This window comes from Juglans regia, chromosome 2 (assembly GCF_001411555.2).
Source record: "Juglans regia cultivar Chandler chromosome 2, Walnut 2.0, whole genome shotgun sequence".
In the NCBI taxonomy this organism is placed as follows: domain Eukaryota; kingdom Viridiplantae; phylum Streptophyta; class Magnoliopsida; order Fagales; family Juglandaceae; genus Juglans; species Juglans regia.
Genome location: NC_049902.1, coordinates 30,727,100 through 30,754,878, shown reverse-complemented (window position 1 = coordinate 30,754,878; position 27,779 = coordinate 30,727,100). Strand labels below are relative to the sequence as shown.

The window sequence follows — 27,779 nt, the reverse complement described above, 5'->3', positions numbered from 1 at the left end:
ATGTTTTAGCCACAAATGAATTTTATAAAAAATATAAACTCACATATTGACATATTTTGATGCGGTATGTTAGATTATATATAATTATTTTTATTATAAAATAAAAATCTAACAAGTAGCATGAAATCATGTGTGAGAAAATGAAAATGATTGGCCCAAAACGGTTTGAAGAATTTACAGGTGCCAAGAGAATGCATGACTGCCCCCACGCAGGATCGAACTACGGACCTTCAGTTTACAAGACTGACGCTCTACCACTGAGCTATAGGGGCTTCTCTTTGTGCAGGGCTTCCTGGAGTTTTTATTTGAAATTTCTTAACACTGCAGATTTCAAAAACAAAGTACCTCATTCTCTGTTTTAATTAAAGATTGTAAGATTTTAGCAAATCCCCTCAACTCTTTGAACCCACCATAACTGTTTTTTTTTTTTTTTTACAAAAACAAAAAAAGGGCTTGTAATGTGATGCCCTTGCTGCACTTTTGATGCATGTAAATTGGAAATATATGGTCACTGACAACCTTACATTATCTGGGAAGCAAAAAGAAAAAAGAAAAACCATGCTTACAAGTTCATGAACTCTTACATGAGCTAGAAACCTTAATGTTCCAATAAGCTATCTCAGGCATTCATGCAACTATTTTGGACCAGATAAGTCACATGTATTATGATAATAGATATGCATGAACATGGAAAGAAGAAAACTGCCTGTTTTAGTCCCAGCAGTTGATGAATTTTGAAACATTGAATCACAGTTGAATAATTTACACAAGTACAATGGAAAATGGAGATTATATACAGAGGGGCCGGGATTTTCCCCAGGCCTTCAGTTTTTTGTTGGTTTCATTTTCCATGAGTTGAATATTGTGTGCGGCCAGAAGATTACAGGGGCAAGCATTCATGCCCCCCTAAAGATCGGCTTCGCCAGCAATTGCCTCGTCACTGGAGGCATAATCATCTTCGCTCAGCTCCTCATCGCTAGATTTATCCTCCTGGGCAGCTCCTACATCTTCCGGCTTGGCATACTTTTCACAGTACTCTGTAAACAAATGAATTATTAGCAAAAGTTCTGCGTCTTTAGCAAATAATAACCATTATCAATTGCCAAAAACATATAACTAAAACATTCTTAGACCAACAATTATAAAGTTTGTTGTCATATGTAACCTCGGCTTCACATTTTTCAACCAGAATACATAAATATATTCTTACTCTTAGACCAATACATTCAGAATTTTAAACTTTAATCTAACATCAAAGCCAAACACCAAATATTTTAGCCAATTGCCAAATACAAATTGTACCGTAATAGCAACAGCCAATGGCTAGTTTTACCAGCAGTCCTGCATCCATGCAATTCCTCTGGGGCTCATATCCTCTTCCAATTGATTGGATAGTATAGTTCCATCAAGTGGCAAAAGTGTTACTCTCACCTCAGTCAAAATCATTCGATGTCTAGAGAGATTAAAGTGGACATTGGATAGTCATCTTCCCACAGGCTAACAATCATAAACCTGTATCTCCTCTCATGCAACATGAAGGAATAGCATCCATTTATTTGGATTTATCATACTTAGGACTAAAGTTTCATTGCAAACATCATATTGAAAGCTTGCAGGATATAAGTCTTTGATACTTAGACATTCAACACTCACAACAGTTAGTAAAGATTGGGAGACTTGGCCCTAGGTTTGGGTTGAGACGGGCCAGCCCGAGCAGGCCCATGGGCCCTACATTTCCTGGAACTGTCCCAATTCAAGTCTAGCCACTAGTGTCTACACTTAACAAAACATAACTAGTCTTGAAACAAAAATAATAGCTCTCCTCCAAAGAAAGATCTTTTGCTTTACTCAGAATTCATTGAATTTTTGAAAAGTTTCTGAATAGGTATTCATTCCACTAATGTCTACCCCCATTTGCAAATGATGAAAGATGGTCAAGAATTGAAAGAAACAGTCTTGGTCAAGAAACAAAAGCTATAAAGACTGTTTCATTTAACATCCGGAACCTTTAAAAGTTGGATTTGAAAAATGCTCCACTTGAAATGTGCCCACCCAAAGCAAAGCCAATCCCCATGGGAGGAAGAGAAGGTCTTGAAGTCAGTATGTAAACGTGCATAAATAACTGTTCTTGAGTGAATTATTATAGTATCTATAATCCAAAGCAGATCATATTGGCTACCATAACATATATCGTCAAAAATTATGGAAGAGACAAAACAAAATTAAAGAAGCCAGCTTTTATGGTTAAATAGTTCGTGGTGAAGTTCATATACCAAATTAGAGTCGCAGATGACACTAATAACTGTATATGCAGAATCAATGGATGTTGCCGGGGGAAGTTAATGGCAATTGAGCCTGCATTCATCAGCTGGATTACTAATGAAGTGCAAGGTTTTTGAAATTACAAAGCTTCTAATACAGAGTAGCTAACACCAATGTCCTCACAAATGGATATATAAGCATGAAAAAAGTAGGGGAAGTTGTTGTTTTTATTGGCATACAATCACATGTCCTAATCCCCCAGATTCATGACCTTCAAATAACTTCTTATACACGATTATGAAGAGAGGAAATGCAAAAGATTATGACCAACTGCAACTGTATGCATTCCGGCTACCAAAGCTTAAGAAGGATTACTACCTCTCACTCTTTGTTCATAAGCAGTGCGATCGCGCATCATTAAAGCAGCAGCTTCTCCATTCAATGGATCTGATGGATTGGGATACAAAAGAAGTTGTGGAATAAACACTTCAAAGATATTAACCAGATCTGGAAACATATTTAGAAAGGAAAAGACAACTGTCAGCTGCTGCAGGTATAATATATGGTTGAAAAGAATATAATACAAGGTTTGCACAGAAAGGCGGACAATGCAATTGCTTACCAAACATGGGGCTCCAGGTCTGGTTTATAACATCTAAACAAACTGAGCCAGACCTGAAACTCAGAAGTACAATGAATATATATATATGAGTTTGCATATTTCGCCAAAAGTGCATAATATTAGTTGTCTTTCATGTCCGTTAACTTACATCTCATCAACATTTGGGTGGTACATTTTGTTAATAAAGCCAACCGATGGAGACTTATAAGGATATGCATCCGGCAGATCCACCCTTATCCTCCACACACCACCCTGATAAGCACCTGTCATATTCCATAAAAAAGAAAATAATGGAAAACTCTCCTTCATTCAAATGTCATTCTCAAACGCAAAAATACCAATAAACTCTATCTTCCTTGAGGAAGATCATTGTACCACGAACATTTAGCTCATTTAATAAACATTGGCGAGAAATGAAGCTAGCTCAGGCGAATCTCATCCGAGTCTAAATTATGATGAAAATATTTTTATTTAAAAATACATCAAGGTCAAAATGACTGAATCAAAAGTTAAATTTAGTACCCAGAACCAGACAATATATAATATTTCAAAAATAAAAAAAACTAAAAAGATAAAGGGCTCAATCCGAAACAATGATGAAGTTCAGCAGTTCAGAAACAACCTTAATATGTGGTCAGCAGCTGCTGTATGTCTAATCCAAATCAAGGGTAAATTCAAAAAAAAAAAAAAAAAAATCCCGGCAGTATTTTTCATATGGTCAAGACGGTTAAAATACATAATCAACCATTTGAATAGAAAAAAAAAATAAAACATATAAAAACTAAGGAAAATTAAAAAGTTAAACTATATGCAAAGACCCATATCGATCACTTGGAACATTAAGAAGAAGAAAAATAGATATGGATATGAAATATTTACTGTCTTTAGGTCCATGGAAATCCACATAGAACTCTTGCATGCTATCATTGATCATCTCCACCTTGTAATCACTCATCATCCTGTTTCACCCCCAATAAAACCATTTTTTTCACCAAAAAAAAAAAACAGAGAGAGAAACAAAACAAATAAATTAAACTTGAAGATAAATCATGAATATAAGTTGGAAAACTCACAGTTTCATCAAATCCATCTCTCGACGCTTGCTTGGGGAAGACATTTTTTTGTTTTGGTTGTGGGGTTAGTTGAGAGGCTGAGAAAGTTGTATAGGTTGAAAGAGATATCGAGTGCTTTCCACAAACAAAGAGGTTCAGACATCAATGAGAGGAAGGAGCACTTAATAGGAGTACGCAACTTGTTGTCTAAACTTTTCCAAGTTGCTGTTGCACGCTCTTGTCAATTTTTCTTTTTCTTTTTCTTTTTAATAATTTTTTATTATTTACTATTCTACTCTCTACGTCTTATAAAAAATATTTTATATTTTATAAAAAAAAAAATATTATCAAGTATAAAGTGTGTAGAATGGATAATAATTTATGTATAATAAAATAATTTTTTTTTTCAAATGAGTCCTTTAACATTTTGGAAAATCTACCTTTTTATGCGCTTCAGACGAGTTATTGATCAGTCGAGCTAAAAGGGTGATTTGTTTTTTTGAAAAAATATTAGTAAAAAAAAACAATAAGTAATGAAAAATAATATAAATTTAAGAAATAACTAATTTGAGAATCAAAACTTGCCTTTTGAAAAAAATAATAAAAAATAGTCTAATATATCTTATATGTACTTATAATTTTACGTAAAATATTTATTTTATTATTATTATTTTAAATTAAGATTTAAAATTTTATAATTTTTGGCTATCAATAACTAACATGTCAGCTAGTATTATTATATAAATAAAATTTACAAATACAAATAACATTTTTTTTTTAAATGATTAGAGAAGTAGAACATGAATTATGAATTACTTATAAAGAAAATGAGGTGTTGGAATTTAATGGTAGATTTTTGGGATTTAATTCGGGTTTCATATTTATGGTCACAGCCACAGGTATAATCTTTCCAAGATGGGTGATTGGGCCGAAATCTTTTGAAAGTTTCATGTTGGAATATTTATGTAGATTTCTATGCTGTGGAATTTATTTATATTGTAAATCTTTTTTTAAAATCTAAAAAGATCTCTTTAAAGTTTCGCTTCTAAATTTAAAATTTTCAAATAAAAAAAATATAAAATAAACCCTACAACAGTTATTTAATATTTAATATTATCGTAAAATTAATATACAAAAAGTACTGATTATCATCATTTACTTCATTATTAAATTTCTTTTGAGTAAAATATTTACATTCAATTAAATTTATAAAATCATTTATTTTTGCACTGCGTATATATTGTTGAGATTGTTGAAGTATCTTCACTCGTTTAGAACATTATTCACCAAAACATTATCCATATGGAAGCACATGGAAGACGAATGAGAAAATGTATGAGCGTCAAATTGAACTCAACTTATTTTAAATTAATTATTTATGAGATTTGTTATTTTTTTAACTTTTTATAAAAAGTTAAATATATTTTAACATATTTTATATATTCAAGCACATATCAATAAATCTCACAAAATCAGATCACTCAGATCATTTGAGATCATCTCAGTACTTAAATATAACATTAAAATAAATATATAGAAACGAGGAAATAAATGAAGAAAATATAGAAAAATATGGAAGCATCGATTACTGGCTCGTAGTACCCTCGACAAAGGAAAATTAAATAATGTGAAGATTCCACAAAGGCCTTACGTCTAGTAATTGTATTCATCCCACATTATTTTATAATATATTGACTTGTATGCTTAACTTAGCAATTATTTTTGGATTTTTTTTTTTTGGAATTTTAGAATTTAAAGTGAGAAATAGATATATATATATATATATATATATATATTGAGGTGAATTTTGTAATTTTAATGTTGTTTGAGAAGTTCATGTGTCGTTTCATGTATTTTTTTTCATTTTAAATTATCATTTTCGACAAGTATTAAGAGAGTAAAAAAGAAGATTTAGGAAAATGCAAAAATAAAAAGAGGCTACATAATATATATATATATATATTTATATAAAAGCAAATATGGGAACATTAGCCATCGCCATCAGTACCCCATTCGACTTAATTAATTGACAAATAATTTAATGAAAGGTCTACATTGCTTGTACCATCAAGATTCAACATTGGCTTTACGTCTATTCTTCATCTCACGTTCTCCAAGCCACCCCTATAAATTATGATGATTCCCATTTGGGTCAACATGTTTCTCAAGCTTTGTTGAAGACATACAAATTAGGAATCAAGCTATAGGTTTTAGGGAGCACTTTGTTTTATAGCAAAGATTAAGCTTGTGTTTATACGATGATCTGCGTTGATATGTGAATAATAATATTTTATAGATCTCGTTTAGATGTATTTAAATATAAATAAGTTGATATATGTATTTGAATGTATGAAATAGTTGAGATAAATTTTAACTTTTTAAAGACTAATGGCAAACAGTTAAAAAAATAAATAATACAATTACTTGTAATAAATACATGATCATTGATTAGAGACGTTTGGATTCGAAAGAGATCTCAGCTCATCTCAACTCATCTCACTACTATTCATTACTATTCAGCAACTTTAACTCACAAATCTCACTACTATTCACAACTCATCTCATTACTATTCACAATTCATCTCCACTCATCTCAAGTTATCTCAACTCATTTTCAAATCCAAACGTCTCCGCAAGAAGCATGTGGATTTTAAAAACTAAGTATAATGATTTTTTTAAAGAAAGAAAAAAGTCAACGAGATAAGGCATTACAAATACAATTCAACAGTATAGTTTTTTTTCTTTTCTTTTGAGTACCCACTGAATGGGAATTTGATAGGTCAAATTAAGAGCTTAGAGGAACATTTAACAAGTTTTTGAGTGGAGAAATGCAATTTACCCTTACAAAATGATTTCCAGAATAATGCAGTGGAAATTTATTAGGAATCCTCGAAGTATGGTAATAATTGGTACTCCCTTCCTATCATAACATGTCATGTAATTAAAATTGTTCGTGTAAGTTTACAAATTAATTGGCATAGTATGATAAGATGCAAAGGAAAACACTACTATGCCCACTCTTTTTGACACCTCTATTTGACCGATGGTCTTTTTTTTTTTACCGCCCAGCGGTCAAGATGGGGCGGCATAGTAGCCACACCCAAGATGCGAATATCACGTGTTTGTACCCTCAGGATACCAAATGATTCCTCAGCAAGAGTAGGGTGGAAACAAGAACAAACACAAACTAACATGATTTAGATAATTCAAAAGATCGAGCACCACATGCACATCTTAGTTAAAACCTAAAAAATCAAACTACAACTTGAATTCGAGCCACTATCTCTCTCCCTGTCTAATGAGATAGTTATGCCCTAAAGGTATGGTAGTACCGAGTATTGGTTTTACAGTATTTACAAAGCAGCATCCAGCTCAAAAATACAACCTTGTGAAGTGATACTCTTCAGTAATCAAAGCTACTTGCTTCAGAAACTCAGCATTCGGCATCCACGACCATGGTCATAACTTTCTCATCAAAATTGCATCTTCACATTTGAATGTGATAATCTCGTCCCACCAAAATTTCAAGGAGAGAGAAGCTGTATCTGTGAATAAGAGGGAGAGAGAATTATTTTACAAAATTTGTACCAGGGCAAAGTCATATTGTTCAGCCTCTCTGATCTGAGTGATGGAATCCAGCTCCACATTTTTCCCTATTCGAAATCAGTGCATTGCTTATTGTCAGAACACGCTGGAAACTTGGAGCCTGGAACCTTTAGTGCTTCATGCCCAAAACCATCACTTAATGATCCAAACTCTGATTCATCATCATCACTGTCAACATTCTTTGGAGTCACATGATTCTGATATGTTCTACGCCGGACAAGAAATACATTGAAGTAATAGCTCACCAAGTTCTCCCTTGTCTTCCCTGGAAAGTACTTGAATGCATTATCAGAAAGATTTGACCTTACCATATTCTTAAATCTCTGCTCTTCGGCATTTGTCCACTGAAGTGAAACTTCCTCACCCATACGATCAAATCGCCAACAATAAAACATCGAGCCCAGCTCAAGCTTCAATTTCATCCTCTTCTCAGCTATATGAAATCTAACACATTCAACAGAACCTGGGAGTCGACAGCCACATAAATATGGTCTTCCTCTCCCAATGGGATCTGTTTTAATTGAGCCATTATGCTTTTCATGTTTCAAAGGCCATACACATGTCCCTAGCCACTTCGAGTCACTCTCTGAAACCACACCAGTCCATTCAGGGACCTCAGCTTGGAGGTGAGAATCCACACAAACTTGCTTTTGGGGGGGATCATCCCCAGGTGGGCTGACTATGGTATTTGTGGCCGATATATTGTCGGTAACAGGTTCTTGCTCCTTGAGGCCATTATCCAACTCTATCTTGCGAGGGCTTAATTTACTTTGGGTGGGCGAACATGAATTGCAACAAGAACATGCACGGCATTTTACCGAAGCAGGAAGCCTTTCACTGCATCTTAACCTCTCTGTAGACTGATGACTAGGAGAATTACCATCCTCGTACATAGAGGGGTGCATCTTTAGCTTCTTCTGCAGTTCCAGACCATTATCATTGTAGAAGTTGGTGAAGCAATATAATTTTGTACCAAACAAGTAGAGTTCCTATTTAAAAAGTCTTCATCATGAACCCTTTTCGTGATAGCTAAAAGTTGCGTTGAGAATCCATTTACTTCAACTTTCAGTCTTTATATATCATATTACTGGTATTAAAGTTGAACTAATTGTGAAAATTGTTCTTGTGGTTAAGCATGCTAAAGTTGTAACAATGGTTGATAGGCAAGGTGCCTCCACCAGCAAATGCAAGGGCGCTGCACCAGTTTCCTCTGTGTGTCTCTCTTATTTCTATTAGAAGATGGAGAAAATGATTTATACGCAATACTTGCCTGTGAGGTTGCATTATAAGATTGATTAAAGAATTCACACAATCAATTTTGCAATTTTTATCCTTACCACAAGATGGAGAAAATGATTGAACGACTCAGAGATTTATGAGCTGATCGAAAATAACAGCATAAAACTCCATGACTAGAAATGAATATCCTATAGGTCAATAAAAAATAGGCCTCTAATCCAATTAAACCTTGCTGAGAAATGTTTGTCAACAATAGGTAAAGTATTGAGAAAATGATACGTTATACAAGGAAAGTGCATGGAACCCAAAAACTCCCTGGAGAAATTGCACCCCTAAAACAGTCCAGATAAACTAATTTAGATATTGATCAAAAAGACCTTTACAAAGTGATTATAAAAACACCCATTTTGAAATAAGAGTGAAATAGAAAAGTTATTGACTTTCTGAAGTCTCATGTGATTCTCATCATGGATATCTTATCACCACACTTGTACACCATATAAAATTGAATGCCATGCAATCAATAATAAATGAAGAAGAGGTCAAATTCGAAAGAGGTATATGGAATCAAGGCAATTAAAGCATATATGGACATTCCAAAAGCAATCTAAAACATGCATGCAAAATATCAAAAGATGCGGCTACATTGTACAATTTGGGAAAAGGAACTAGGAAAGCACCCCCAAATATGAGTTGAGTCTCTTAGCATTCCAAAAATTTTATTGATTTCTAATAGCATTTAAAATGTGTCTATTTGAATAGAACGTAGAAGATTCATGTACAGAAAGAGATCTGAGAAATTATAAAGGAGCCACATCATTTTCTCCATCAGTCTCTCGAATGAATATGCTGCTTCCCTCACTCACTTCTTAATTTCTCTTAATCAATGGAGGGGAATGATACTAGCTAGGCTTGACAAGGTAGTTTGTCCTACCCGTTCCCGACTTTAGGTGGGTGTTCTAGCGGGGAAGAACTGTAATGGGAGGAGTCTTAGTTGGCATTTGGTAGTTGTGTGTGATGATTTCTTCTAAACATATACTATCACTCCATCATGGGTTCATTGTGGAATTCATAATTATGAGGATATAAAAATGGCATTCGGTGGTTGTACCGTTTTGGAGATCAAGAGATGAACAAAAAGGGCTTTTTTTTTTGTAGGGTTTGATCTTTGTAGGCATCAAGTTAGTTATTTCTTGACTTTGATCTCTGTTTGCTGGTTTCTTGTTCAATTGGGTGGTCGCATTTGGTGGAATGGGAATCTGATGTTTTGACTGTTCCTGAGTTTCACCAAATTGGAAGCCAAATTTAGAGGCAATTTTCAACCAATAATATGATACGGGTGTCAGACTTGAATGCTGAACTTCCTGGAAATACTATAGTTCATCTTCTTGTTCAGATGATTTATCCTAAGACTGATGGGGGCAAGAAAAAATTCAAGAAACAAAGGAGGGCGTGGCTGTTGAGGATGAAGAGTCAAATAATGAAGCTGGGTTACTTCATTACCCTATCATAGAAGGGTTTTCAAATCTTGATGTGGCTCCCTTTTGGCTATTTGGTTCCCTTTTTGCAGACATGGCATCTTCCAAATCAAAACAGGAGGATAACTGGAGGCCCCCAAACAAGAAGGTACCTTCTGCTAATTAATGCAAATCACAATGTTTACCATCATTTGTTGCCAAGGCTAATACTTCATAATGACTTGATTCTAGGGAGGATTTTCTTTTAGACAAACATCTTGTATAATTATCCTCATAAATTTACTTATCAAAAAAGAAGTTATTCTTCTACTGAATAGAGATTTTTGTCTTGCAAATATATATTGGCTAGTGCATAACGAGGATAATATTTACAAAGCCAATCATAAAATTACATTAAGTGTTGGGATTTAACGTCATTATCAGGTCTCAGCAAGAAATTAAGGCATCATATCATGAATAATGATTCTACTCGAGGCATTAATTATGTGAGACAAAAGCAAAACTTAAGAAGAATCGCCAGAGATACGTGAACTTACCTCCACAAGAGATCCTTCAGTTTTTGGATTGGGATGCCTTCTTAGAAACAGAGCTTCCCTTGCCCTCATTGCCTGGACCAATAACTCCTTGCTTTCATGTTCTTTCCACTTTGATGGCTCTGGCATTACTCCAACTGAAGGATCCTCAGGATGCTTTGCAGTCTGGATCACCCAATTCAGCATTCCTGCCAAAGATTCTCGCTTTCTCTTATGAAAATTAAGTTCTCTCCTAGCAATACTAGAACTGATGATCACACGATCAGTGGCCTCATCATTAAAAATGTTTTTGCTATCATGGTGAACATTTTCGCCATCATCACTATGCCATTTACTAACATCTTCCCACATCGTACAAGCGATGTTGGTATCTGAGATGTCAAATCCACTCCTCTCAATATCCATATCCATGTACTTCCCACTTTTGCAAGATTCCAGTCGAACAAGCTCAACATCTCTGTTCTTGTTTCTCCACGGACCATCCGATAATAAACCTCTAAACTCCTTCTCTAGCTCCAAAGATAACGAACTAAAATCCCCATCGCATCCATACTGTCCATTCCCCAACTTCCTATCTCTACACCTCTTCTCGAACCATTTCTCCAGCTCGTTCAAGTACTTACAATATATCAATTTCACCGAAGATGTCACACTAAGATCCAAACCTGATTCCTCCGCAACGAAAGCCCACATCCCTTTCTTCGACACCATGTCAAACCCTCCTCTCTCCCTCACCACCCAGAACAGCTTAAACAAATCCGGGGACCGCCCATCACCGAGCATTGCCGGAACAGGCCTAATAACACCATTACTATTAATCTCTTTAAGAAAAACTGAAAGAACCTGGTCGAACAGGCATCGTAGTTTAACCATATAATCAGCACGACGATCATCGACGCCATCTCTTTCGGAATTATCAGTAGCAAGGCAACGGCCATTATTTTGGAAATCACTAACTACCTCAACACAATCTAACACAGACCCATTTGTTATAATTGAGCATCCCGCCATGAACTTGGACTTATTTCTTACTAATATTTCTTTCTTCTTCTTCTTCTGTTTTTTTTTTTTTTTTATATGTCAAACACAACCAACAACAACGAGGTTCTTATCTTAGCTTTTTACAGAAACCGATTATACAAGAAGAAATTTACCAAAAAAAAAAAAAAAAGGGGGAATTATGTTTGGGCTTGGGGGGGGGGGAGACCCTTTGCCCTGGTTTCTCAGAAGATTTACCTCATTTCTGGGTCGTGAACTGTCTTGCCTCTAATGCTTCGCAAAAGCCGCAAAATGGGATACACAGGGGATAAGAGGCGACAGGGAACAAAAGGGTGGGTTAGGCAAGCTAAAGCAATCTAGGAAATGATTAGTGGGTGCCAGACAAGAGGAATTAAGATGATCAGACGGAGAGAGAGAGAGAGAGAGAGAGAGAGAAGAAAAAATAGCCTCTGATGAAAAGTGTATAATTGAAATCAATATAAGAAGATGGAAATATTATCTACTTAACAAATACAAAAAATGATGCAATTTCCCATCCCCTGGGTACGAAAAGTCGAGATTGAAACCAAGCGTGACAAAATTTAGCCATAAAAAAACAGTCGAGAAGAATTAAGAGCAAGTACGGAGATCTAAATAGACATAGGCGGTCGTGTACCTGCCCTGCTTCCCAGTGGGGTCGGGAGAGGCAAATTCCTTTTCTTGGGGCAAGTTCAAGTTGGAGCAGAATTCTTACACCTTCAAAAACCCCCCCATGTTTTCATATCGATCCCATCACAACATGTTTGAAAAGAATACCTTGTGTGGTTTTCGACTTTCGAGAGGAAGAGAATAAACGTGGGTTCAACTTTAAACTTAATAACTAAAGAAGGATCTGGTTTAGATTTTATAAAAATAATTTTATAAAAATAAATTTATAAAATATTAAAATATTAAATTACTTCAATTTATAATTTTTTTTTTATAAATTTCTTTTTACCAAATTTGATAAATCTTATTTGGAAGTTCATATTTAACACATAACCAGTGATGCATAGTATATAGAAACATGTGCCCCATCAACTTATAAATAGAATTTTAACTTCTTTATAATTTTTTTTTTAAAAAAAAACTATAACAAGTGGTGTATTGAGGTGCTAAACTTGCACGTAACGTAACTCGTATAAAAATTAAAAATAAAGATACTACCATAATTGGATGAATTTACAAGAAAAAATAAAAGAGAACTTTGGCGAAAATGCCTCCCCATGAAAGGTAAATAGTTATATATAATAGAATATGAAAGGTAACTAGTCCAAGCAAATAATCATTTTTGACAAAATTGTTATTTTATGATTTTTAATAATATTTTGGATAAATATTTTACCCGAATCAGTCTGGAAAGGTATAACAAAAATATTAGAGAATAATGATTTAGGAACCGTTTGGAATTGCGTTTGTAGTCTTAAAAATTGCTTAAATAGCTTTAAAAGTTATTTAATGAAAAAATTAGATTGTTTGTGTTACATATTAAAATATTTTTTGTTTCAAATAAGTTAAAATGCACGTTTGAAGAAAAATATTATTTTGATATTTTTTCTTAAATGTGCTTTTGCAGATAATGCATAACGTAATTCGAATTTTAAAAAAATTATCAATAGACAAAAATATTCATACAACTTTAAAATAATTACAATTTTTAAACTTTTAAATATATGGTCATAATCTTTAAAAAATCAAATAATCATCTTTTCTACGTCAAAAATATTTTTTTTAATTTGATAAATATAATACGTTTAAAAGTGTTTTAAACACATAGTTATCGAACAATAAATAATTTTTAATAGTATAATTTATTAATTAAGCTATAAATTCTAAATTCTAAAATTATAAATTATATTTCCCACCACAATCCTAAACCTATACTAAACTCTTTCCCTTCACAAAAATTCAAAAATTTTACGTTCTAATAACTCGCAAAACACGTTAACAAATTAAAGAAAAGACTGATCGGGTTGACCTTGAAATAACTACTTGTTTGGATTCGCAAGTCATCCCAGCTCATCTCAACTCATTTCACTACTATTCATTATTATTCAGCAACTTTAACTTACAAATCTCACTACTATTTACAACTCATCTCATTATTATTCACAATTCATCTCAGCTCATCTCAAATAAAAGTTTTATTTTTATTTTATGAATACTGAAATAACTAAAAGTTGGTTTATGTCGTCCTAATTTAATTTGTTTTTTTAGGTTGTTCACAAATATATCAGTGGTCATCTTTTTAAGTGGAATTTCTTGCATAATTTGCTGTTTTTCAAAAGTAACCCAAATTCCTAATATAATCGTGTTAACAATCACCATATCCTTAATGTTCTAATAACGGACATTTAATTATAAAATTAATGTTCTATAATAAATATTTATTTTTAATAGGCAAAAAAATGATATTTACAATCCTACCGTTACCTTACTTGCGAATTGGCTCATTTTTCATAGGCTAAGGTTAATTGTATGCATTGACGTGGAGGAAAAAAATCTATAGCTTTTATTTCTTCATTTGTTTTTCCTCACAAACATTCAATCTGTCTCGCTTCACTCAAACATGCAAACTCATTTACTCCTGCTTCGAATAATGAGTTGATAACTTGATAGGAGATATAATTGAGATAGTTTAGAAATAGTAATGAAATTATTTGTAAATGATTTGAATTAAAATGTTTTATGACATTTTGGAAAAGAACAAAAAAAAATTAAATAAAAATATTATAAAGTTAAAATATTATTAGAATATAATTTTTGTTTTGGAATTTGATAAAATTAAATTATTTTTTGTGTTTTGTTTGAAAGTTTGAAAAATTATAATAACTAGGTAATGATTAATGAAAAAGTTAAAGATTTAAAATTGAAAAGTATTTATGTTTGTGATATTTGAATATTAAGATGGAATGAGATGAGATGAAAACATCTCTCTATCTAAATCAAGATTCGTTAAACAACCCAATTGAACACCAGCATTGGCTTAGCCAAATGCCAGTTCATCTTCAAAATTTGAAAGAGATGAAATCATCTGTATTGGAGTAGTCAAATACTAGTGACTTCAAATATGAGCTACAGTATTTTTAAGTGTTTCTTCATATTTGAATATGTATTGTTCATCTACAAAAATGATATTTTATTCTAAAATATCAGACCCCACTACTCATAACTACTTCGATATATAAAGATTTGCTTCTATATTATACTTGGTCTTGTCTATTAGGTTCACATATCAGTCTTCAAGAATAAGTTGATTTTGTAAATTAGGTTGAGGAAAAAAATTAGTTAAGAAATAATAATTTAAATAAAAATTAAATTATTAATTAACATATGATTAGTGTATTTGTAAAATATGAAAAAAATTACAAATATTATTATTTTGACTAATCCAATGTAAGATTATGACTTGAATGGTTTTAAATTTATAAAAAATATATACTTTTAACTAAATTTTAAAGATAACTTTAATGAAGTCAATGATAATGCTAATCTCTCAACCCCGTAACTATTTGCTCCGTGAGAAAAGAAAAAAAAATTATTTATTTGCAAGCCTATATTTGGACACATCAAGAGTCAAGACACACCAATGATGTGGAGAATGTAGAAAGATGCCACATCAACTATGACTATTTTATAACTAAAAGGGGCCCCATATTAAATGGTACGTTGACACACCGAGTTTGTAAGAAAAAGTATCCAAAGAAAGAAAATAAAGAAGGCCATTACCCGAACAAATGCGTTACGAAACTATACATATGTAGCACGTCACCCGAAAAAAGGGAAAGAAGAGCAGAAAATCAAATGCTCTGGACAAGACAATATTAACACTCATTCAAAAACAACTGGAGCATACTCTGATCCCAATTCTAAAACAAGGCCAAAATAGCACCAAGAAGGTGGGCAGGAATAATTGATTCCTTCTAAAACCGTAGTAAAGACATATTTAGCTTCTAGCAGTAGATAAGATGTATATACTTACAAAAGCCAGGATTCTTCCATCTAACTTTAATGTCAAATTAGAGTTTTATATACGTGAAACAAAGCATGTCTTTTCGTATTATATTTCCCTAATTCCATTGGGCTGATTAAGCCTAGTTTATTTCACAACTCCTCTCAACTCATCTAATCTAATCATTATAACTTTATTAAATTCTCACATAAAATAAAATAAACAATTCAACTTTTTCAAATTTCAAAATAAAAATAATATTAAAAAAATATATTCTAACAATATTTTATTTAACTTTTAACTTTAATTTCAATTTTTCTTATCTCATCTACGAAAGCAAACCGAGAGGCTACAATCTCCGAGAGACGATCAGCGTGACATGGCAACCCCTTCGACTACAATCCGACTCGAGCAAATAGATTGCTTCTAACATATTGGCTGGCCAAAAACTAAGGACGAATCCATTGCAAATGTATAATGGACCTCCGGGATTGAATCGTGCAAATTCTATATTTACTTTCTGTTTTTCTTTCCATTTCTTCCTAAGTTTAAAAGTAAATGTATATGCACAAAGACGCTATCCTTTTGAAATGGGCATGACTCCTCAATACCAAATTAACCAAATCACAGCTAAATCTGCAGCTGCCACTTAAAAGGAGAGAGAGAGAGAGCTGAAAACTCTAGCAGATTTGTAACCTCCTCTTAGACCATGTTTTGAACAGCAAAGAAGTTGGGACTTGACTTCTTGATTGCCTGATTGCTGCTAAACTATAGGAGGATTGAAAATCATCTCCTGCATAGTAAGAAAAACACATCCCACTGAGTCGAATATAACAATAAATATATCTTTCCCCCAATCATAAAACTTCATCATTCAGGCAGACCTTATCACACACAGGACATGCATCACTTCTTTCCATCCACTCAAGAATGCATGCAAGGTGAAAATGATGCTCACACTTTGTGGTAATTTTTGGATTCTCAGCATCATACTCTACAGGGAAGAAGACAAGAATATATGTACATAAATTTTCTTCTCCAAACACAACGGAATCAACTTCACATCGTCAATAGCAAAAACAAACATTAAAAAAATGTTGAAGGAAGTCTCAGTGCGGACATCACCTTCTAAGCAAATGGGACAATCCTCTTCCTCTGAAGCAAAAATAACAGGTTCCACTGGCTTTGAAAGTTCAACTTCTGACCCTTTTGCTGAATCAAGGTCAAAATCGATTTTCACTTTGCATTCTGATTCTTTTGGATCTTCCGACTTAGCTGAATTTTCTAGAGTGTTACCATCAACTGTTTGTTGAAAAGATTCAGAATTTGTTGTTTGCACTGATGCATCCATCTTGCTGTTGCAAATTTCTTGAGCCATAGGTGGAGTTTGAGGACGCCCTAAAATTACATCATATGGCATAGGTGCCGGAGGTGGTCTATAAGTGTCAGGGATCGATGTATCCAAATTTGTATCAACCAGGAGCCCTGCAGAGAGTGCAGAGGCACCTCCATGACCAGATGATAGAGGCAAATGCTCTTCTGATGCTCTTGGGTACTGCAGAGAAAGATAAGTTAGCAAAACCAAAAATATAGACAATGAGGGTCATGATGCAGCTACAGCAGCAATTGATGATTACACAAACATTTCTGAACAATCACAGCCATGTCAAGTGAATAGAAGAGCTAATTCTCCCATGACAAACTATCTGTACTCAGGGACCAGCGATAAAGTTTGATGTAGACTGTAGGCATTACATTACGGTGTTAAGTTAGAAGACCTTATCACCAGTACCAAGACTAGCTCTTAAAAAATCAACTTTGCATTGTCATACACGGATTCAAGGTTGAGCTTTTATCCATGATAATTTCGTAATCTTCCACTGGGACCACTGGGTGAATTATCCTGCAACTAAGAATTTAAGGGGTTTTCAATCTTTAACTGGTAGTTTGAGGGAACTTTGTGCATTTTCACTTTTAATTAGTTATGTAAATTTAGTTCTAGTAGTGGATTTATTTTTCCTGAGATATATGGATAACTGAAATAAAAAGAAAAGAATAGAAGGAAAAACATAAAACCAATTTTAAAAGACAACATAATTAAAAAATGCTCTTGATAAGAAATATTCAAAAATTTCAATTTCAATTTCTTTAAAAAATATCCCTACTAAATTAAAAAAAGTTAAAGATATAAAATTAAAAAATAAAAATAAAATATGAAAAATATACTTTTTAAAAAATTAATTTAAAAGTTGGCACATTAAAAAAAATATGCTTGATAAAAAGTTCAAAAATTAAAAAACAAAAAAAAAGTAAGAAAAAAATAGTTTTTCAACTTGTTGTGTTTTTAAATATATTTTTTCTATTTTTTTGTTTTTTAAGTTTTCATTTTAATGTTTTTTGAAGTTTTACTCTTTTTCTCGATTGTTTTAAGTTTTTTATCAAGGGTATTTGGGTGAAAAAGTTTTAACAGAGGGTATATTTCAATTTTTGGTATGTTTGGGGGGTATTGCAAAAATTCTGAGTTGGGGTAAACATTGCATATTGCATGGTAGTTTGAGGTGAGTTTTCGTATTTTCTGCTTATTCAAAATATCAGGAAGGAGAAAAAAAGGCAGATATTCTCATACAGCAGAGTCACAATAAACAATTGCAAAGAATTACGTATGTGATACAAAGATAACATTTTGATCTAGACTTGAAGACAGGCCAAGAAAAAATTATACTGACATAATAATATGCTGATGCAGTGTTCAATTCAGTTCCTTTGAAGGAACAACAGCAACAACCTCCCATTTCCTTTAATTTATCTTGAAACCCTCCTAAAACATTCAGTATTCGCCATTTGCTGCAGCATATCCCCTTCTTTAGTACCAAATCTATTACACAAGAGAAAAGCAATTATGAATGTTAGATTTATACACGAAATAACCAATTTAATTATTATTGAAGACTTAGTAAACACTAAAAGACAAAAAAATTAACCAGCTTCATGGTATCTCCTACTCAATGTTTATCACAATCTAAGCTAGCCATTCAAAACATACAGGGTTACCCAATCGATCAAGGCAATTCATGGGTCCAAGACTACATCAACAGGCGTAGCATATGGCATAAGAATCAGAAACAGACATGAGGAACAATTAGGCTCGTAATTTTAAGCAAAAACCCACAATGCCATAATTGCCACAAAAATCACAGAATGATAATACCTTCCGAGTAACAAGTTACTCCACAACGCACACGCCAACCTCAAGGGGTAATCTAACTCCCAAGGTATCTTAGGTGTTTGACAAACTACCATCCTTAATGGACTTCATCCACTCCTCACCTACTTCAATTTTCTTAGAAAACTAAAAAGAGAGAAGAAAAAAAACACTGCATAATTTATATTATTAAGTACATAATGATCCAGTAATTGCCAAACCTATCTATTTTTTTTATGTTACCACCACTCATTCAGTCCAACCGCTAGAACACAATATAGCTTCCTCTCCAATAATATCAACAACGTTTGTTGCAACAGAATTATGGCTTTCTCAGGCTTCACAATCATACAAGTTTAAGAATAAGAATCCGAAAATTAGATGATCCAATCTTCAACAACTCCGAAACCATCAGTAACGCTGAAAAGAAATCATAATTACTATTTGATCACCAGCATATCTCAAATTACATTCACCTCTATATGAACCATTGCGTAGTAACGGAACACCGGAGTAATATATTTGTGTGTCATGTGTAAAAGCAGAAACACATGGAACGCGTGGTGAAACCAGTAAAGGAGCTGACGGTTCCGAGAATACAGATGTCAGAAAGATGATCGATGCAAGAACAAACTGAGAAAACCTAAGAAAATAATTTAAAAACATAAATCCAAAGGTAGCGATAAATACGAACAAGACAGCACCGAAACCGATTAGGAAAAAAGCAGGTAAACCAAAAACCAAACGCATTAGAATCCAAAGCTCCGACTACGATCTTAACAAACGCGCCACGGATTGTAACAAAAGTAGATTGAATACGGTGGAAAGCGAGAGAGAGAGAGAGAGTGATCAACTCGGTTTCAGCAAGTCTGCTCGAAACGCGTTGGTGGAATCGTGGGAGTGGGAATCTTACCTTTGCGATTGGGAAATGCAATCGGAATTGAAAGATTAGATAGAGACAGTGAGAAAGAGAGGGGGGGCGAGGGAGAGTTTGGTGAACTGAGGTTCTTGTGTGCTTGTTGGCAAACCGTGACGAGAGAGCCTGAAGAGCCTTCACACAGAGAGAGAGAGAGAGAGAGAGAGAGAGAGAGCTCTCAGAGAGGGTTGGTTTCGTGTGCGAGTCCGACTCTCGGAAAAAGGAAGTCGGATAAATATTAAATAATTATAGACAAATCTTACATAAACATTTATAAAAAATAAACTTCATATTAAAAAATGTAAAAAAGTTATTTTTTATTAATAAAACTCAGTTTTTTATAAGAAGATTAATCGAAACTTATATATTTAAAATTTGTATCTAATATTAATTTAATATTAAATTATTAAAAATTATTTATTATATCTAATTTATAAATCATATCACATTATAAAATAAAAAGATAATTGTAAAATAAATTTGTGTACATAGATGGTATGTTTTTAACATTTTCGTATGCAAATTGAATTGAGTTTTAGGCTAATTATATCGTTCAACATCTGATTATAACTATATATTTAGTCAACAAGCAAGCCGAACTCGAGTTTGTCCTATTGATATTGAGTGACGTGGTGACCAGTCTTATTTGACGTCGTGACAAATATCTACTATAAATCTATAACCGCGTGGATAGATCTATTAATTTGACTGTTTATTAGCGATAATGTTACTACTAGACTTCTTTTTTAAAATAAAAATAGAGAAATATTATAGATACAGACAAATAGATTTTATAAAAATAAATCAAAAAATTGACATAATTTAATATAATATATTAGAATATAAAATTATTTTTATTATAAAATAAATCTAACGTATTAGATAAATACATATTAATTTATAAATTTATTTTTATAAAATATTATTTTATGAATAAAGCATTTCTCATAAAAATAATTTAATGAATTTGCGAGGAGGGAATTGCGTGCGTAATTTTGCACGCGCTGGCTCTATAACCGCGTGGAAGTGTGCATTATTCAGAGATGTTGGAAGTTTATTCCTTTTTGTTTTTGTTTTTGTTTTTCCCTTTCCTTTCATTGTGGGTAGAAAAGGACATATAGCTCAGCAATCCCCGAAAAATAGAAAAAAATTTACATAATTTTTTACTATTCTCACAACTTTCACACACTATAATTTTTTTATTTTTTTATTTTTTATCAAATATTTAATATATGAATAAAAAATAAAAAATTGAATTAGTTTAAAAAAAATAAACTCAAAAAAAATTTAAAAAAATATAATATGTAGAAGTTGTGAGGTTGTGTAGCAACTTTAAACGCAGAAATCAATGCTACACATGGCACAATAGTCTTTCCTACTTTTATTCTTTATTTTCTTTTTTTTTTTTGGAAGTATAAGTGGTATCTTATATTTACTATCAAACAGTACTAGTCATTACAATATTTTTCTCTCAACACAGAATTCATAATCTGTAAGGACCCTCTTCTATCCACACGTATTCTTCACTACAATTGAGTGCCAATTTAGCAAGTAAATGAGTTGTATTATTAGCCTCTCTATAATTAAAAATAACCAACCAATTCGAGTTGTCAATAAGTAATCTTCTAGTATCTTCAATCAAGATTTGATAGTCTGCCCATATCTTCTCCTTACTATTAGTGTCCTTGACTATCAACTGTGATTCCCCCTTCATAACAACACTATAAAGACCCAACACTAGGCATAAGACCATGACTCTTCTCAACTTCAGCCATTACAGGCTTCATGACAACATCTATATTTGAACAGAGACAGGCTAAAATGTCTTCTTCTAAATTTTTTATGATAATTCCAATTCCCACCTTCTTGTTCTTCACATCAAGAGTTGCATCCTAGTTTACTTTACCAACCATAGCAGTAGGTATTTGACACTTAACCACATTCCTATCAACATGACTAGGCTGTAGTTGAACTTTTGCTGCTATAAACTCATCCTTGCTCTGCTTGGCAGCACTTAACACTCTCCTCGGATTCTCAAATTTATTCTAAAAAATCAATGAGTTCTTTTTCAACCAAATTTGCCTCATGGTACAAGCCACCAGACCTACCTTCTCTTCTTCCAAGCACAAATTCAGCTTTTGCCATAACTCCATAAAATCCACTTTTGTGTTAGCCCATTTATGGATTGGGCTGTCATGTTCTACCCATACATCCAAGGCTGCTGAACAACACCACAAGGTATGAATAGTGGTCTCCACTTCTCTCTCACAAATTGGACATAGGTTGGTATCAATGATATGCTTCTTGAATAGATTCAATCTTGCGAGGATTAAATCATGGCAAGCCTTCCGAATGAATTGTTTCACCAACCCTTGTACATTTAACTTCCATATTGAGTTCCGGCCTACTTCAGCAGCAGCCATAGTCAAAGTTTCAAATTTCTCAATCCTTAACCTTGAGTACTCCAAGTGATAAGCAATCTTGACAGAAAAGAACCCTTTATTAGAATAACCCCACATCACTTTGTCTTATGCCCCCAACTTATTGAAAGGTATGCTGCAAACAGCATCAACTTCATCCTTATGAAAGAAATCTCAATCAGCTTTGTCTTCCAAGTACCGATACTTACATCAATAAGCTGTTGGACACATGAATCTTCAGGCAGAATCTTTGCAAGAGATTGCACCATATGAGATGAGGAAGATGGCAGCCATCTATCCTTCCATATTTTAATTTTACTCACATTCCCCACCCTCCATAGAAGTCCTTCCTTGATCAAGCCAATAGGGTACCACAGACTCCTCCATATCAGAGATGGCCCATGTCCCAGCTTAGCTTCCAACAATCTTTCCTCTTTAAAATACATTTCTTTCATTACCCTTGCAACGAGAAAGGAATGATTATTGAAAATCCTCCAACATTGCTTGGCCAACATAGCTTTGTTGAAGCTCTCAAGATCCCTAAAGCCCAACCCTCCTCTCATCTTTGAATCTCTCATCTTAAACCAGTTTCTCCATTGTATCCTTCTGTCATTATGCTATGCCCCCACTAAAATCTTGCCAGAACAGCTGATTTTTCTTTGCATAACCTTCCAGTAGCCTGAAGGCACTCATTGAGTATGTAGGTATCGCCTGCATGACTGCCTTTAGTAGAATTTCCTTCCCAGCTTGTGAAAGGAAATTATTTTCCCAACTGTTAACTTTGAGCCATAATCTCTCCTTCAGGTTTTTGAAAGTGTTATACCTGGAGCTCCCAACTATAGATGGCAGACCAAGATACTTCTCATAGCTGCAACAAATAGCCACTCCTGCTTCTTACTAAATCTTCAATCTCACTGACATGGGGGTATTGGAGCTAAAAAAGATGGTAGTCTTCTGTTTATTCAAGCTTTGTCTCGAGGTTTTTTCATAAGTACTTAAGAACCCTTGAATCTTTACCCATTCAGAGATTTTTGCCCTTCCAAAGATGATAGAATCATCAGTAAAGAGTAAATGATTCACCCTTGCACCTCTTCTTGTAACTGCTACCCCCTTATTTCACCTCTTCTTTCAATTGATTCAAGTAGGGAACTAAGTCCCTCAGCACACAGCATTAACAAGTATGGAAAAATGGGGTCTCCTTGTCGTATTCCTCTTGAAGGATTTATAACTTTTCCAGGCTGTCCATTCACAAGGACAAAGTATGTTACTGAAGTAACACACAACATAACCAAGAAGATCCACTGCTCCCCAAAGCCAAGCTTTCTCATCACAGCCTCTAAAAACCCCCACTCAATTATGTCATAGGCTTTTGAGATGTCCAACTTTAGCACCATGCTTCCAATCTTCCATTTTTGTCTTGTTTTCATGGTGTGCAAAGTTTCATATGCAACCATGACATTGTATGTGATTAGTCTGCCCGGGATAAAAGCATTTTGGCTCTTTGAAATGATGGTTGTAAGGACTTTCTTCAACCTGTTAGCTAGCACTTTTGAAACAAGTTTATACAAGACATTACAAAAGCTTATAGGTCGAAATTCACTAGCTACTATAGGGTTTTTCAACTTTTGAAATTAAAGCAATATGAGTAAAATTAAGAGAACAATCCAACCTTCCCCTCGCATTCAAAAAAGAAAGAATACCTTCACCTACCTTCTCCCCTACTACACTCCAGTAGGTTTGGTAAAAGCAGGCCCATAGCCATCAGGCCCTGGGGATTTTAAGGGATCCATTTGTCTTAAGGCAGCCTCTACCTCAATCATAACAAGCTCTTTTTGCATATTAGCATTCATGGCGCTGGTGACTTTTAGTTCAACACCCCTTAAGCATTCTTCTATAGCTTCTCTTGAAGGGTTTAAAGATCTGAAAACGCTTTTGAAGTATTGAAAGAAAACCTCATCAATACCTTATTGTTCTGTCAGACATCTTCCTTGGGAGTCTTTAATTTCCCTGATCCAGTTCTTCCTTCTTCTTTGATTGGCACACGCATGGAAGTTCTTGGTATTCTTTTCCCCAAGCTGATACCAAGTTCTTTTTGCCTTGTGCTTCCACGTTAAATCTACCTTTTCGAGAAGCAGTCCCAATTTCTTCTGCAATGTTCTAATGGCAGCAGCATTATGTGGACCCTCAACCTCCTGTTTTGCTTTAGCTTCTTGGTCATAAGCAAAATTTCTCTTTCACAATCCCTATCTTTCTTACAGCTCCACCTAGTGAGGTCTCCACTATACTTCTTTAGATTTCCCTAAACTTCTTTTAGAGGGTTTAGTGCTACACTGCTTCTCTCACAAGTTGTTTCTACAATCATGCCCCTTTCATCCTCCAATACCCATTTTGCCTCATATCTGAAGTGCCTCTTTCAAAATATTGCAGTACAGTTTTCCTCTAACATCACCAATAACAAAGGCTTATGATCAAATTATCTAGCTGTCAAAGTCTCCACCACTCTTTCTTTGAAAAGGTCAGTCCACTAGGGGATGGTAGCAACTCTATCTAGTCTTTCTTTAGTGAATGTATCATCTGAGTGCTTATTAGTCCAAGTATATTTCATTCCTTTCCACCCCAGATCATATAACTCATAGCCCTCTAAACATTGCCTAAAATCTTCCATTAACCCCTCTGGTCTTGGTTTACCCCTCACCTTCTTAGATTGAGATATGACCTCGTTAAAGTCTCTAATTACACACCAGGCTTGCTCTTTGGATGGTTTTAGAGACAATAGTAAGTTCCATGTATGTCTCTTTCTACTGGCCTCAGGGTGACCATAAAAGTTAGTTAGCACCCATTGAGTCATCCTCTCTTCCTGCAAGATACTAGCACTAATATGGTGCTAAGAGAAATTAACAACTTCTAACTTCACCTCTTATCTCCACAGTAGAGCCAAACCTCCACTTCTACCTCTTGAATCCAAAACAAAACAACCTACACAATTCAACTTCTTCTTAATAGTTTCAAACTTACATGCTCATGAGAAAAACTATATTAGGTCTCTTATCCTTCACCAATAGGTAAAGATATTGAACTATTCAAGGGTTCCCAAGTCCCAACGGTTCCAACTCAAGATTCTCATAATGCTTGGCAGGGCTGACTTGCAGCCACAACCACTGCCTGAGAGGGCACAATATCATCAATTACTACTTTTGCCTTCCTTTTTTCATAGGACTTTCTTCATTACAACACACATCTAAATTAGATAAGTTACGTTTGCAACTATCAGTCAATAAGCTCACTACAGAATTACCTGCAATTCTAGCTCTTCTCTTCCACCTTCCTTTGCTCACCACACCACATCCCTTTTCAAGCACAGAAACTTGCTGCTCCATTCCAGTCAGTTTATTTTGGGCCTTGGGACTTTCTTTCTGCTGCTTGGTGGACCTTTGAGTTTTTTGCTTTCTGCTCTGGCTTATAGGCTTAATGCCAAACTGATCCAATATACCCGTCCCTCTTGTCTCTCTACCCTTTTCTCAAACTGATCCGTACCCCCTCCCTGTCCCACCTCTTCTACTCCCCAGTTAGATACTTGTTGGATTTGGTTATAACATCACCCATTTTCTCCACAGGTGTCTCGTTCGTGCCATCAGATTTTACCAATATCTGAGGTACACAATTAGTCTCCTTTTTGCTTTGGGACCCCTCAAATCTTGAGACATCAATGTGTACAAGGCCAGATTTGGAATTAGATTCTCTTTCCCTTTCTACATTTTCCCCATGAGATTTCCACTCACTAGTCCCATATTTTCCTCTATCACCAAGCGATTTTCCATTTTTTCTTCTAGTCATGCCAACTGCACGAAGCCAAACCCCATACTAGAGTTTTTCCCCTTATTCACAATTGTGTTAGCTCCCAAATTATTACATCATTTTCCACCATAAACTATCATCCCACACTTAAAGCACATCCTAGGTCGTTTCTCATACCGCAAGGGAACTCAAAGCTTTTCCCCCAACAAATTAACAATTCTTTCCTTTGCTATTGCTTTTTTTCAAATTCATTTCAATTATTTCTCTCAGATAGCTCCCACAACCAGTTCCATCCTCCCTTACGTCTACACCCTTCACATTGTCGAATGATTCTCCAATTTGTTGTCCAATTTCCCGATTTATACATGCTAATGGAAGATTGTTCAACTGAACCCAGAATTCTTCATTGTCAAAATTCATCTTCTGAGGGGGGATAAACTCATCGAATGGTTTTAGTACCAACAACCAATTATCAAACAACCAGGGCCTCCCTTCCATCACTCTCCATTTATCCTCGTGGCTTTCAAAAATTATAACAAACATGTTTGTATTGATCTCCTGAAAGTGGAATGAGCTTCCCACCTTCCATATCCTAGTCATATTTGATTTGATAACATCCTTACCCATTCTGCGATACTCCTCTCCCCTTTTTCTTCTACGTTCTCTACATTTACCGATACGATTTCAATAACAGAATTCTCGTTCTCAGTGAGACTAAATTGATCCCACTTCTCCTCCAAATCCTTCATCCCTTCCAACCTTAGTCTCACAAACAGACTAAGGGAAAGCTCTTCCTCAATTGTTCCAAGAGCAACGAGACTACCACTCCACCTATTCTCTCTCTCAAAGAAAGCTTAGAAGAGACTCTCAAACTTGTCACTTAATTATGAACCACCTCACTTTTACTCTTTGTTGGTTGCGTGTGTTGTGGACAATATTTTATTATTTGGGGCATAGTAACTTACACGTTTTATTTTCATGTTACCATTAATTTAGGAACGTTTTGGCACCGTTTGCAAGTTCGGCACGAAATTAAAGGGGTAGGATGTAGAAGTCTTATTGGTTTAATTAAATAGGTAAGAACCTAAGATTGTGGTTGACTTATATTTTACTCTAATTTGACTTGGTATAATGTAAATCTGAAAATCACATTTAGGTTGTGTTTGGAGCGTGCTAAGTGCTGCAAAATAAAGCATGGATGAGTACATAGCAGCAAAAACTCGGCAACAACCTAGCAATATTGAGCGGAATGTGGTAAAGTGGCAAAGACCTACTAATGTGATCATGTTACATTGGATTAGTCAAATTATAAATATTTAAAATTTAACTACAGTAACTTTCAAAAGTTTTTCCAAATTTGAAGGTTACTGTACATACATCAAATACATATTTTATTAATTATTTCTCTCTCAATTTTTCTATCACATATTTTATCACAATTAATATATTAATTTGATTTAGTGATATATTAATTTAATAAGAACATGATTATTAATTAACATATAATAAGTTGAATAGTAAAATATGATAAAATTAAAAAAATTAATAATTAAAAAAATTAAATATTTTTGAAATTAGTAGTTATTCATTACCATATAATGAATAAATGTATAATCTAATGTAGAGATTTAATGTGAATAACTAAAACTAAATTCATCTTATATTATTTTATTATTATATAATAA

General features: G+C 34.0%; 4 protein-coding genes and 1 non-coding gene across 11 annotated transcripts; all 5 read right to left on the bottom strand.

Moving 5' to 3' along the window:
* Positions 1-200: 200 nt before the first annotated feature.
* On the bottom strand, positions 201-272 carry TRNAT-UGU. The gene has a single exon. It is a non-coding gene; the product is annotated as a tRNA-Thr (tRNA).
* A 366-nt stretch (positions 273-638) lies between these two features.
* On the bottom strand, positions 639-4,109 carry LOC109014486 (ubiquitin-conjugating enzyme E2 4-like). Its single transcript, XM_018996974.2, has 6 exons — positions 3,958-4,109; positions 3,764-3,843; positions 3,033-3,147; positions 2,885-2,937; positions 2,641-2,769; positions 639-1,037 (listed from the first exon to the last, which is right to left on the bottom strand). Exons 1-6 carry the CDS (start codon positions 3,999-4,001, stop codon positions 907-909), a joined length of 552 nt encoding a protein of 183 aa, XP_018852519.1. The 5' UTR covers positions 4,002-4,109; the 3' UTR covers positions 639-906.
* Positions 4,110-7,115: 3,006 nt separating this feature from the next.
* Positions 7,116-12,576, bottom strand: LOC109014485 (AT-rich interactive domain-containing protein 2-like). 2 transcript variants are annotated; one of them, XM_035687834.1, is made up of 3 exons: positions 12,029-12,576; positions 10,796-11,848; positions 7,116-8,531 (listed from the first exon to the last, which is right to left on the bottom strand). In XM_035687834.1, exons 2-3 carry the CDS (start codon positions 11,801-11,803, stop codon positions 7,590-7,592), a joined length of 1,950 nt encoding a protein of 649 aa, XP_035543727.1. In that variant the 5' UTR covers positions 11,804-11,848; positions 12,029-12,576; the 3' UTR covers positions 7,116-7,589. The 2 variants fall into 2 exon arrangements, with proteins under 2 accessions (XP_035543727.1, XP_018852518.1); XM_018996973.2 differs by having other exon boundaries at positions 7,116-8,459; positions 10,796-12,576.
* A 3,663-nt stretch (positions 12,577-16,239) lies between these two features.
* LOC109014488 (probable E3 ubiquitin-protein ligase RHB1A) lies at positions 16,240-20,091 on the bottom strand. Of its 6 annotated transcripts, none has more exons than XM_035687922.1 (6): positions 19,877-20,078; positions 19,440-19,606; positions 18,488-18,636; positions 16,887-17,316; positions 16,646-16,755; positions 16,240-16,554 (listed from the first exon to the last, which is right to left on the bottom strand). In XM_035687922.1, the coding sequence occupies exons 3-6, from the start codon at positions 18,551-18,553 to the stop codon at positions 16,525-16,527; spliced, it is 636 nt and encodes a 211-aa protein (XP_035543815.1). In that variant the 5' UTR covers positions 18,554-18,636; positions 19,440-19,606; positions 19,877-20,078; the 3' UTR covers positions 16,240-16,524. The 6 variants fall into 6 exon arrangements, with proteins under 6 accessions (XP_035543815.1, XP_035543816.1, XP_018852521.1 ...); XM_035687923.1 differs by having other exon boundaries at positions 19,440-19,544; XM_018996976.2 differs by lacking the exon at positions 19,440-19,606 and having other exon boundaries at positions 19,877-20,091.
* Positions 20,092-22,911: 2,820 nt separating this feature from the next.
* LOC109014518 lies at positions 22,912-23,693 on the bottom strand. Its single transcript, XM_018997017.1, has 3 exons — positions 23,420-23,693; positions 23,317-23,335; positions 22,912-23,167 (listed from the first exon to the last, which is right to left on the bottom strand). Exons 1-3 carry the CDS (start codon positions 23,691-23,693, stop codon positions 22,912-22,914), a joined length of 549 nt encoding a protein of 182 aa, XP_018852562.1.
* Positions 23,694-27,779: the final 4,086 nt, after the last annotated feature.

What these genes read in the sequence shown, in the direction of transcription:
- LOC109014518 (XM_018997017.1), bottom strand. Translation starts at nt 23,693, where the DNA reads ATGGTGCTAAAGTTGGACATCTCAAAAGCCTATGACATAATTGAGTGG.
- LOC109014485 (XM_035687834.1), bottom strand. Translation starts at nt 11,803, where the DNA reads ATGGCGGGATGCTCAATTATAACAAATGGGTCTGTGTTAGATTGTGTT. An exon ending in CTGAAGGATCTCTTGTGGAG is followed by an intron (nt 8,532 to 10,795) that starts GTAAGTTCACGT and finishes CTTTTTAAATAG; the next exon opens with GAACTCTACTTGTTTGGTAC.
- LOC109014486 (XM_018996974.2), bottom strand. Translation starts at nt 4,001, where the DNA reads ATGTCTTCCCCAAGCAAGCGTCGAGAGATGGATTTGATGAAACT. An exon ending in GAGATGGATTTGATGAAACT is followed by an intron (nt 3,844 to 3,957) that starts GTGAGTTTTCCA and finishes GGGGTGAAACAG; the next exon opens with GATGATGAGTGATTACAAGG. An exon ending in GACCTGGAGCCCCATGTTTG is followed by an intron (nt 2,770 to 2,884) that starts GTAAGCAATTGC and finishes ATATGTTTCCAG; the next exon opens with ATCTGGTTAATATCTTTGAA.
- LOC109014488 (XM_018996976.2), bottom strand. Translation starts at nt 18,553, where the DNA reads ATGGGAGGTTGTTGCTGTTGTTCCTTCAAAGGAACTGAATTGAACACT. An exon ending in CTGCATCAGCATATTATTAT is followed by an intron (nt 17,317 to 18,487) that starts GTCAGTATAATT and finishes CTTTCTCTGCAG; the next exon opens with TACCCAAGAGCATCAGAAGA. An exon ending in CATGTCCTGTGTGTGATAAG is followed by an intron (nt 16,555 to 16,645) that starts GTCTGCCTGAAT and finishes CTTACTATGCAG; the next exon opens with GAGATGATTTTCAATCCTCC.